This window comes from Patagioenas fasciata, chromosome 12, assembly GCF_037038585.1.
Source record: "Patagioenas fasciata isolate bPatFas1 chromosome 12, bPatFas1.hap1, whole genome shotgun sequence".
Lineage (NCBI taxonomy): Eukaryota > Metazoa > Chordata > Aves > Columbiformes > Columbidae > Patagioenas > Patagioenas fasciata.
This window is the reverse complement of record NC_092531.1, coordinates 22,674,747-22,687,438: the sequence shown is the minus strand read 5'-3', so window position 1 is coordinate 22,687,438 and position 12,692 is coordinate 22,674,747. Positions and strand designations below refer to the sequence as shown.

The window sequence follows — 12,692 nt, the reverse complement described above, 5'->3', positions numbered from 1 at the left end:
TACATTTAACATTTGTGATTAGGGTTATTTAACATCTAAATATACTGATACTTTAAAAAATACCATGTAAAGGGAAAAAAGCAAACAAACTTTTTTCTTTCACTCTCGGGATTATTTACACCAATGAAAAGTGGTTTTGGACAATAAAATGTGTTGGAATGCATACGTATATCTCATGTGTATGCTATGCCATCATATATAGACTGCATTTATGACACCCGTGGCTGTCTCATCTGTACTTTCCCTATCAATCTCTCCCCTCTGGGAATTTTTCAGACATTCCAAACCCTTAAATAGCTTTGAACAGCTGCCTTCGGGGAAAAAAAAAAATCATCATTAAAAAGTTTTCTTCTCTACCATCTGTTTTGCATTTTGTATTGTTAAGCCTCACTCTCTATTGCACTAAAATAAACTAAACAAGCCAAACAGAATTACCACACTATCCCAAATTTCAGAGATACATGTTCATAGTTCTGTCACAATGATTGTTTAAGAGATCTTTTTTTTTAACAGAAGAAGAAAAAGAATTGCTGAGAGGTTTATGGTGGCAAGTTTGTCTGTGTTTTGCTCTTTCTGTGGCATGTAATGTGTCTGTCCCAGGTTCTGAGTTCTGTACTTCAAATTCTGCCATTTTATCCTAGAGGACTCTCTTAAGTAATTTTTAGAGAGATTTATAATTTATGTATAGTTTTATTACTCTTTTGAGATAAATGTTTGGATTAAAGGCAAGTATGATAACTGTGTTCAAAGCGATTTCCTCAAGTTCTAAGAATAATTTTGTTAAAATGAAGGGTCTCATTAAGCAGTTTCTAAATTAAGTCTCTTGCAGAATCTTAATTAGTGTGATTTGATTAATTAAAAAATGACATTTCCAAATACTAATGTTTTAAAATATAATGTAGGCCTTTAACTCAAGAAGAAATAGCTCATCGTCGTGAACTTGCGAAACGAAGGCATGCAGAAAAGTTGGCAGCAAATCAAGGAAAGGAGACGTCAGAAAAGCCACCAGGTGAAAATTCATCGGAAGTAACTACAAACAGTGGTGATGCAAAAGGTGTGTCATGCTCTGCTATCTATTTTTCTCATAGAACTTTTAATAGAGGTTTCTAGGTCTTGTCGAGGGTTTGTGTACCATACAAAGAATCATCTACATGCCAGGCCAAACAGTTCCATAGATGGAAAAAACCAAACAAAAATCAAACCCAAACAAAACTCAGAAAACAAACAACAAAAAAACAACCCAAACCAACTAACCAACCAACCAAATCAATAACAACAACAAAATAACCAAAAAAACCCCACAACCGAAACCCCCTCCTAAACAGCCCAATAATAATTTGCTGGAAAAGCAATGTATAAGCAACAGGACTGGATTATGAATTTTAACAGGGCATTCTTTCAGTCTTTTAGTGCATTGCAAGGTGTGATAGGATAATATGTAATTGACTATTTTTTTCCTTCAGGTGATAAGGCAAAAACTGCTTTTATACTTCATATATTTTTCTGACTTTGATTAGGTGAAGAGCAGCAGCTCACTGGTCAAGTAGAGAACACAACCTCAAAGGCGGTGAAACAGGAGGCAGACAACAAGGAGTCTTTCATTGCTTTTGCAAGAGTGTTCAGTGGGGTGGTGCAAAGAGGGCAAAAGATCTTTGTTTTAGGACCAAAATATGATCCTGCTGAGTCTTTGCAAAAGGTAAGAGGTGACAGTGAAATGTTACCATAACTTGGGACTCTGTTGTAACATGGATGACTTAACTCTTTACATGCTGCTCACTCTGAAAATTTAAAAGAAAAAAAAGAAGTAGTCAAAAATTTCAAAAAGTATCAAAGTAATTTAGGTAGTTGTGGTAATGGCTGCTTGTATTGGTAAACTCATTATAAACCTTAAAGGCATTTCCAGTATGTGCATACTTTGACTCGAAGAAAACTTGTTTTGAGATTGTGATCATAGACGTTCATTACTTATGAGTTTACTTTAAAACATTTGTTTTATCAGTGACGATGAAAAACAGGAGTAGTATGCATTTAAAAATTACCAAAGAAAGCATTATTTTTAAGTTTTCTTGGTAATATTTACTCATTTGACACGAGACTGGATTTTTGGAAGGGGAAAGTATTTTCAACTATATGTTGGTTTTTAGTATTTTTACTTCTGAAATGAAAATATTGGAGAATGTTTTTCTTAGCTTTGGAATGCAAATAAGTTTTGAGGAAGAAGTTTGTATCGGTAAGAAATGATAGATGTGTAACACTGGTTGTTTGTGTAGCTGTCATCCCAGTGTTCTGCTACAGATGATCTGCCATCAGTACCTCACATGACTTGCTGTACATTGGAGAATCTCTACTTGCTTATGGGAAGAGAACTTGAAGATCTTGAAGAAGTACCTGCAGGAAATGTTCTAGGTAAGTTGTAATTAATAGTTCATTTCCTAGACCTTGAATCCTTATATCATCCGAAATACGCTTAAATTGTTTTGATGTGATTTAATAAGAAGAAAACTTAAATAAATCTATGAATGTTTTTAGGTATGTTATCTGTGCAAAAAATGAAGGCACTCTAATTAAACGATTCTGTGAACTTTGAATTGTGAGGAGGGAAAAGATGCATGAATAGGAGAAAACTAGGGATTACACTGTCCTAATTCACTGTTAACCTCAGGTTGGAGTATAGCCAGGTAAGTATTGCTGCCAGGAATTGCCAAAGACAGCAGTAAAGTCTTATATCTTATAAATTGCAAGGATTATTGATATTATTTTCCCAACAGTGGAAATTCTCAGAATCACAGAATGTCAGGGATTGGAAGGGACCTTGAAAGCTCATCCAGTGCAATCTCCCCACCGGAGCAGGAACACCCAGATGAGGTTCCACAGGAAGGTGTCCAGGCGGGTTTGAATGTCTGCAGAGAAGGAGACTCCACAACCCCTCTGGGTAGCCTGGTCCAGTGTTCTGTTACCCCTACTGAGAAGAAGTTTCTTCTCAAATTTAAGTGGAACCTCTTGTGTTCCAGTTTGAACCCATTACCCCTTGTCCTACCATTGGTTGTCACCCAGAAGAGCCTGGCTCCGTCGTCCTGACACTCACCCTTTATGTATCTGTAAACATTAATGAGGTCACCCCTCAGTCTCCTCCAAACTAAACAGACCCAACTCCCTCAGCCTTTCCGCACATGGGAAATGCTCCACTTCCTTGATCATCTTTGTTGCCCTGCGCTGGACTCTCTCCAGCAGTTCCCTGTCCTTCTGGAACTGAGGGGCCACAACTGGACACAATATTCCACGTGTGGTCTCCCCAAGGCAGAGTAGAGGGGCAGGAGAACCTCTCTCGACCTACTGACCACCCCCTTCTAACCCACCCCAGGTACCATTGGCCTTCCTGGCCACAAGGGCCCAGTGCTGGCTCATGGTCACCCTGCTGTCTACCAGACCACCAGGTCCCTTTCCCCTACGCTGCTCTCTAATAGGTCATTCCCCAATTTATACTGGAACCTGGGGTTGTTCCTACCCAGATTCAAGACTCTACACCTGTTATATTTTGTTAAACTTTTCCCCGCCCAGCTCTCCAGCCTGTCCAGGTCTCTGGATGGCAGCACAGCCTCTGGCGTATCAGCCACTCCTCCCAGCCTGGTGTCATCAGCAAACTTGCTGATAGTGCACTCTATTCCCTTGTCCAAATAGTTGATGGATATATTGAATAATACAGGCCCCAGTACTGACCCCTGAGGCACTGCACTAGATACAGGTCTCAACCGGACTCTGCCCCATTGACCACAACTCTCTGGCTTCTTCACTTCAGCCAGTTCCCAGTCCACCTCACTACCCGATTGTCCAGACCGCACTCCCTCAGTTCAGCTGTGAGGATGCTGTGGGAGACTGTGTCAAATGCCTTACTCAAGTCAAGGTAGACTCATGCTCACTCATGCACACAGACACACAATTTCAGAGTAACACATATCTTAAAATTGACATGTGTACTGCTTTTCATCCAGAAGTACCACAACAATAGTCTTATGTTTGCTAGCATACAAAACCTAGATTTTTTTCTGAGAGTTGCCTGTGTGACTATTTAAGTGTTTTTTGTTTTTATTGAATACCGTTAAAAGCAAAGCTTTTCCCTTACTGCCAGGTTTGTAGTGCTTTAGTGTAGTGCTCATAGGAGGCTAGATGGTTTCCGGAATGTTTTCAAATACAGTCAGCTATGCAAATATCAAGTGTTTTACCAAATTTAGAGCATTTGTTTCTTTAACTTACCAAATGATGTTGTTAAAAGCAGGAATCTAGAGGTCCCTCCTGTTGCCAGCTCACTACGAACTGACTTTACATGATGGACTGCTGTGTACCTTGGCTTTTCCATTTCTAAAATGCTTTTAATAATTTATAAAGCACTTATAGGATTCTTGCCATGTAAACAGTATGACGTGGGAGCTGTAGGTGATGATGGATTCATACTTGTGGATGCTTCGGTACCTTTCTGAAGGAAGGTGCCATACAGCTGCAGTTAGTGTGAAGAACTGGTACAGACTAGCACAGCTAACCTTGTTACAAGGTGTCTAACAAGCATTTCATTCCTTTAGGCCTTCATTGAACAATTTAGAAGCTTTTAATAAGCAGCTTCTGTTAAGTGCAAAGAGCAGCTGCAAGCAACGATGCCATTTTAAAGGCCCAGAATGGCTTTCTAGGACTGATGCCAAACAGCAAGCGTTACCACCTTCTGTGAAAGCCCTAGGAACAGTCCTGCTGTTGCACCAGCCTTTTATTTCTGTGCAAACATTTGGTGGGCTAATTTCACTCCCTGAATCAGTAATGTGATTATTAAAAAAAAAAAAATAGCCAGCTTGAAGTGATTCCAGCTGTATGGGCTGGAATCTCAGACCAGTGATCAGTGAACACTGGAGGGCAGTCTTGCTCAAGAATGTTACTGAAATTAGCCTAAAATAGTGAATGAAACAAAGAAAACTCAACCCTTTGTCTTCAGTTTTGGAATGCTTACAGTTTTTATGACTAACTGCCATCTCACAACTCCAATAAAATAACGTTGCATTCTTAACTAGTTTATAGTAATCTGATATTATTCAGGAAAGGATATGTAATTCAGTGGATTTTGTTATTGAATTCCATTTTATCTCTGTGAACCGTTGAGTTTACCTGACATCATTGTATCTATGTTAATTCCCTACCTAATCAATGGTTTATGAAAAATTGTTGAAAAAAAAAATATGAAGTTAAAGACGTGATGCTTAATCTGTTTCGTCTTTTTCAGCACTGGAAACTGAAACCATTTTCTTAACTCTATTTTTGCTGTGGTGGACTTAGTGCCTTTTCAATTACTGCTCTTTGCTTTGTGTGGTTCCAACAAGCAGGCTGAGTAACTTGTGTTGCTTGTTGGGCAATGTATCATAATATGGCGTGCATCTAAGGAACCAGGATCAAATGAAACTAGAAGCGTATTTTGCTCATCATTTGCGAAGTTTCATTTACCTTGTTTGCCTTACAATTTCTGCTGGTTTATTTGTGATTATTTCAGGGGATTTGACTTGACTATTGCAAAAGAATAAGTGATTCATTGCCTTGTTTTCAAATCAATATCAGCATATCGCTCAATAAGAAAAAAATGTGACATGTCTTAGGTCAGAAGTACAGCACTGACATGTGTCTTTATTGACCCAACTAAGGCTTTTTGGGGAAGAATACTTTGGTTAATAGTTCCCTTATAAAGCCTTTTTTGGGCTGGATTTTTTTTTTAATTTATATTGAAGATTTTTAAATTGCTTTTTGAGTAGCTCTATTTTTTTTATTTTTCTGACTGTAGCTTCTTAGCACTATAAAAGGAAATCATAAGTGTATTAATTCTTTCTGAAGAAAATCACTTCTGAATTCTCTCGTGCTTCTGGAATGTTCTCTGCTCCTAATTTTCAGGGGTTTATTATGAGATCTTAAAAATGTGTTTCATCTCGCCACTGGAACACAAGGGGTTTTTAATCATATTTAAAAATTGAGCTGTATAAGCTTATTTAAGCTACAGTCATAATACATTCATCTGGCCAAAAATGCCTTTAAGTTAGCTCTTGACTGCTGATGGGTTATAATGTCAGAAAACTCAGATAGTTAAGTTTTTGAGGAATGGAGAGAATGCAGTGAAACATTCTATATCAGTTTTAAAGCAACTTTTAGTTATTATAATCTGTACAATCTGAGTTTTCATGTAAGATTTCTAAATAATCTTCTGAATGTAAGGCAAGCACTTTGTATGCAGAGGTTTGTCTGCAAACAGGTACTGCTGGCACTTAGGATTCCCCAAATAGTACTAGGAGGAAAACTGTCCAAACTTGTCGGCGTCCCTTGTTGCTACTTATATGTCTGTGGGCAGTGGTGGGACTAGCAAGAATCAAGATGATTTCATACCTTTGCTGCTTGAAGAAACTCACAGCACAGCAGCAGGAGACTGGTTCCTTTTCTTGGTGTAAGGATGGAGAACTGACTGGGGAGATGTTCCTCAGCTTTTCTGTAGCTTTGTGGGTTTAGGTCCCAGATACCAGCTGGTTCATCTCCAAAATTTCCAAATCTTCTGTGTGAGTACTTGGTTGGGTGTGATTTAAGTCTCTTTAAAGTACAGAGGGCAGGGATTTTGCCCAGTATTTCACAGTTTCTTTCTTTAGTTAGCTTCAATATGTTATTTTTAGTCTCTCCCTCTATGAAACAAAATATGTCTATGTATAAATAAAGGCAGAACAGTTATCTACGGAAACAGTCATATTTATTACTTGGCTAATAAACCTCTTGTTTTTTCCAATACTGTAAATGAACTAGAGTGTTAACGTAGTTAGTATCACCAGTGTAAAATAGTAACAGAAGTGTTAAAGTCAAGTTTTGAGATGATTGGCTGAGCTCACATCCATAATGTTGCATTTGGGATTTTTTCCAGCACACTGAGATACATCACTGACGGTTTTGGGAAATTATCTCACGTTTTCATTTGAAGAGCCTGAAAACTATACCCTACCTCAGTCTACTTGTAAAAATTACATGGAGCATGAGTTTGTGTTTGGTGCTTTGTATTTTTTAAACCAGTATCATCGTTAATGTCAGTATTGTTTAATAGGTGGCAGTTCGTAGTACAGCTGTGTGTTCTCTCCTTTCTTATGATGTGGTTTTAAGGGGAACCATCTAACTTCTCTTGATTGGTTGAAAAATCTCTAGAGATTTAACTAAAGATCCATAACTAAATGAGAATCTATGATAGATGAACCAAAGTGACTTCAGCTGTGTACTCTGTCAGAATTCCGTTTCTAAGAATATCCTGCCTGCTGTGAAATATTGTACAAAGTGGGAAACATCAGGTCAGGGATGAATGTGGACACCAGGGCACTGACTGCAAGATCCAGCAATCATGCTTAATTTGATGAGTTAGTGGTTAAGGTTCAGTTTTCCGTAGAGGTGTAGATTACCTGATTTACCAAGGATCTCTATTTAGACTATATAATTAAACCTTTTATCCCTCTGTACAAAGTGGTATTAGGCTTGTTTTCCTACTTCTGAATTAAACATGCTGGATTATTCCCTTTGCAGAAGTAGTGTGCTGGAAACCTCAAACTTTCAGGAAGCTATTTTACAGGAGCGTTTCCTTTGTTTAATGTGGCCATGGGTTTTCTAAAATTCAAACTGAGAACACGCAGTATCATTTCAGGAATGGTACAAAATACTTGCTTAAACACAAATGAGTTTGAAAATCTATGCGTTGTTACATGTAAGTTAATGTATAGCAATTCAGACACGTTGAAGGCTCCATAAATCAAACCTGGTTTAGAATATGTGGTGATGATGTGGTTCTTTGACAAGTAAGGGTAGTTAGAGAGTTGTCACGTAATTTTCCATATGTTTCCTTACTAGAAATGTAAATAGGAACAAGGTAACTTGTTCTATTCCTTGAACTGTTTTCTGATTCCCATTTAATGTGAAGCCAAAGGGCACTGTTTTTCATACAATACAAAAATGTATAATTTTGGGGAAAGGTCTCTTATGGATTCACAGCACTGTCAATGTAGTGAAAACTTTGGATTATGGTTTTTAATGTGCACTTCTTCATGCAGAAAATCTACAAATGTTTTGTCTCTAAATGAAATTAATCTCACTGGGTATTCTGAAAGCCAAAAATCTGTGCTCAGTGTGGTGCCTACTTATTAGCTCAACTTGGAAATAATGTAGTGGTTTCAGAGGCAGTGTAGTGTTAAGTAAAGCCACTGTCATGAAAACATCTTGTTTAGCTTTCATTTTTTCTTTGATAATTCCTTTGTCCCGAGCAAAGCTGCTGTTTTATATGAAAAAGAGATGGGAAAATCTCCTCTCTGTTTCTTTAATTTTCATGGCTACTCTAATTACCTTCTGCACAGAGTAATAGCCAGGCTGTAGAAATGAGGCTGGACCTCCCTCAGCTGTCTTTGGAGTGTTAACGGGCTCTGAAAAGTACCATATTTCCCCTAAGCTCCCCACCTGAAATCTTAGTGTTTGCCCCATGTTTTCTCTTCAGATTCCACATTTCCCTCTGCCTTTCTATCTGTTACTCTTTGTACTTTATCTTTTTATTTCGATTACATTAGTTATCCTATGTCAATAAAGTAAGACTATATGAGAACATTTTAGTTAACCACAACCTGAGCAAATGCAAAACCTCTTCTCCTAACCGGCGTTGTTTATGCAATAGAAACCACCAATCCATGAGGGCAATTGATTTGAGTGCATTTTAAATTCATGGCAGAGCACTTCCTACTCTTAGCCAGGCCTCCTGCGTAACGGAGCGAGGAGCAGGACACGTGTTCACACCCGCATGTGAAGAAGTGCTTGTCTTATTGTGTAACAGGCCTGGTGCCTGCAATACATGATATTCTTGCAATAAATACCATCTGTGGTTGTGAAATGCCCCTACTTCTACGTTTGAACGAGTCACAAAAGCCTCGTATTACTTTGGAGGTTTCTCTTTTGCTTCCATTGTCTGGTGTTACCAAAATTTCTTCAAGTTCAGAAAAAGCAGGGAGGGGGTTGCAATGAGGGAATGGGAACCTGAGTGAGAAAAACCAGTTTGGAATTGATTCTACGTGCAACCCCACTGAACACAAACACGATTGCAGAGAATCCAAATCCCATGCAGCAAAAGGGAAGGTTACAAAATCAAAGAGATTGTTAAGAAAGGCTGTGTTTTAGTGAGTTATTTTCTAAATGTCTCCCTAAGATTCTGATGTTGTTCCATGCTTCACGTGAAATTGCAGAAGTGTTTTGAGGGTGGCTTGGCCTGTATCGGGGTGTGAGTCATGAAGTTGGCTTTGTGTGGCTGGTGAACTGTAGGGGGGGTTAAGGCAGAGCTATATTTAGATGGCAAGCTGTGGAGCACTGCTAAACAACATTGTTAAAGGGGCAGCACTGGGGAGTTTAGGCTCAAAGTGAAGGTTGTTTTGAGTGGTTTATCGTTTAGTAAATACTTGGAAAAGTTGATATTTACTAGAAATATTCTTCTGCAGAGGTTGCAAGTCAAGTAGTGTGAATTTCAACACCGTTTGTATTTATCTAGTAATAGCTACATTAATTTCATTGTCAAAATTGTATGAATTGAAAATAGCAAGCATAGAGAAAACTGGTTTCACTTTACAGGTTTCGGAATCTGAATTTGTAAGAATTTGTTGTTTGTGAAGAATTGTTTCATTCCAGTTATAGGTAGATAAAGGTAATGTTTGAGGGACTGTTGCCATTAAGGTTTTATCTTAAGATGCAGAACAGCTGCTGACTTTCCTCAATTTTAGCATTGATACCTGGAACGAAATTTAGGTACCTTTTTACATCTAATTAAGCCTAAAAGAAATACGGTTCTTTTCAGACCTTTCTTGTTCCATACTAATTCTCGCCAATGAGGTCTGTTATGTATTTGGGCAAAATGCAAGCTAGTGCTTTAAAAAAACTGAGAGGCTCCATTTTCCAAAGCTGCTCTTCTGTCATAACAGCCATGGACTCTAGCTGGTGTTTTTCTGGGGTGTTGCATTTGGTGGCCTTCCTTTCTGCAGGCATGTTTGGGTAGATAATGCACCTAATTTGGTAGTGAGTGTTTTATATTGCCATTTTTGTTTCTGGGCCTGCCTGTGTGAAGACAGTGAGATTGCAATAGGAAAATTGCAATGAATTTAAGGACCCAGCTGAGACGTGAGTGAAAGCTTTTCCTTACAGAATGAAGAGATTTCTGTCATCCTAATGAATTTGAAGTGAGCAGGTTTTTCAAAGGCACTTGGTGTTGATTTAAGCACATGATTATTGACTTGAATGTAGGCAGACGAGCCAAGACAATGTGCTGGTGGGGAAACAGAAAAACCACACTCTGAATGTATAAATTGTACAGTTGTTTAAGTTAATGTGTCTGGCACATTAGTTTATCTGTTACTGTCATTTTAGGCTTCATTGGCTAAAGTATTGTCATCGCTAGCTTTGATAGAAGTCTGTTTTGGTGACTAATTGGATTTCTGAAACAGAGTATTGAGCAATAAATATTCATTTAAATACTTGGTGGTTTCTACGTGTCATATGTTAAGATTTGTACAGATCATGCTTTATGCAATGTTGAAGTATTGGGTCAACCATTGTGAGTTTTTGACTGTGAACCTGTTAAGCTAAATGAAAACGTGAACCTGCTGGTAGTTCTTGTTACCTTTGTTATCGCACTTACCCATCAGCAAAGACAGATTTCAAACAGATTTCTCCCTATTTATTCTGTTGAGGACAAAGAAGCTGAAAGCCCATGTGATGAATTCTAAAGACAACCTACATGGTTCATCGATGCAAAGAGCTGCATGTTGAGCAGCGTCCAAAACAGGACCTAAAATATATGGAATCCTGATGGTGGCATTTTTTGGAGCTTTTCCACAAAAGACTAATTGTTTTGTGACGTTCAAAAAGCAAGTTATCTGAGCAGTGGTACTCACAAAGCCTGGATTCCTGTGGACTGCTGTCCTTAAAATCCTCAGATTCCCTCTAAGCTCCGCTTATCCTGCAGTTGTGTCTGTCCCAGTTGGCCGGCCAGGCCGTACATGCTGGTTGCCAGGCAGCTGCTTCCAAGCGGGATATATAATGATTGTGTTTTGCCTGCCTTTTTTTCAGTGAGCTCACCAATTTTGGTTTCCCTTCAGTATTTAGCCATTGATTTCACATAATCTGTGGAAACTTAATTATATCTGAATCCTCTCCTCTCTCTCGCTGGTAAACTTAGTGGAAGTTGACAACATGTTTAAAAGTTGTTGAGGGGAGACTGTGTGATTACAGGAGTTGCGTTTACTTTGGAAACAAGACTAAAAACACGCTCCATTTTTAACAGATTCTTTTGTGTACATAATCCCATCAGGAAGTATGACATACTGTGTTGGAAGCATTCCTTCTCAACCGAAAAAAAAGTCTTAAGTAATCAGCCGCTTTTAGCAGAAATGCTTTTCGTTTTTAGTAGAAAAGATTCAGCTACCCAGAACTCTTCCAAAATGTTTAAAGCTGATACCTAGCAGCGGCAAATGGCCACATTTCTTTTGTTCAGAAAAGCAGCTGACATTGTGTGTTTCAAGATTTTGCTTTGTCTTGAGGCAGCAGCTGAGTCGCTGCTGTTGCTTGTGGGTGATACATGAGACGGTGTCTGCGGGCTCTTCTGCTTACTCAGCAAAAACGACAGCAGACTGGTCTGGTTTCGGAGGGGGTGGCAGTGGGACATGGAGACAAATGGCACTGTGAGACATGGGACTGTGAGGTGTTAGCTCCACTTTCTACACGGATGGGAGGGGGGAAAAGGTTTCTTAACTGGTTTTATAAGATGTTGATTATTAATCCTATACTTCTGGTTGGCTTCGTTATGCGGTAGGAGTTTCACTGTGATCGATACATTGATTTGCTTTTTATTGGGCAACGTGTCAGAAGCAGTTTCTCTTAAAAATGTATTTCTTAGTTGAGGGGAGTGAAAATTGGGTGAGAAGGAAAATTGCCTTTTCGTTAGGTTGGTTTTACTTGTCTATTTAGTGTCCTGCATTGGCTCACCCGGGGTCTGACAGATGCCAGTGCTGTGCTGGGAAGGCAGAAGTGGGGACACGACTGCTCGTGTTGAGAGCATCCCAGCTCTGTTAGAGATGGTGTTCTGAAACCACCCTTTGGAGTGGGGCCTCTCTTCCTTCTGCCCTCTAATGCAAATGAAGCACTCAGCGACTGCTGGTATTACTCTTGAAAGGGAAATTAAACACTAAGGGTCTTCCAGATGTGCAGATGTTAAAGCTCCAAGCTCCCTTCCTGGTATCTTTTGTCAGTAGGAGGCTCATGCCTGGTTTTAACAAAGAGCGCAGTGTTGGGGGTGTTCTCATTGCGTGTAGACTGACAGGATGTAAATAAATTAAATCTTATTAGTTACTTTTTTGCAAGGGGACCTTAAAAATCAAGATTAGTTCTATTTAATTTCTCCATTTTGAAATAGAGTCCAATTCAAACATGTAGTCTTCTGCACTAGTCTTAAGAATCCTTATATCTTAGGAATGATCTATGTATTTTTCCCATTTTTTATTGACCTAGAGCTAATAAAAGCTAAAATTTTGCAATATTTTAGGAGGTCGAAGTTATATGGACTATGAATTACAGTAATAACGCTCAATGATACATTAACTGAAGTAATCAGAGATTAGGGGGGAAATGGCAAT

At 38.8% G+C, this 12,692-nt stretch overlaps 1 protein-coding gene across 1 annotated transcript in view; it reads left to right on the top strand.

Annotated features, from left to right (window-relative positions):
• EFL1 (elongation factor like GTPase 1) overlaps positions 1-12,692 on the top strand; it is a 57,725-nt gene that overhangs the window by 15,425 nt on the left and 29,608 nt on the right. Inside the window, exons 13-15 of the mRNA XM_065847866.2 lie at positions 903-1,054; positions 1,518-1,696; positions 2,271-2,406. Coding sequence (XP_065703938.1) covers positions 903-1,054; positions 1,518-1,696; positions 2,271-2,406 — 467 coding nt within the window. The remainder of the gene's footprint in view (positions 1-902; positions 1,055-1,517; positions 1,697-2,270; positions 2,407-12,692) is intronic.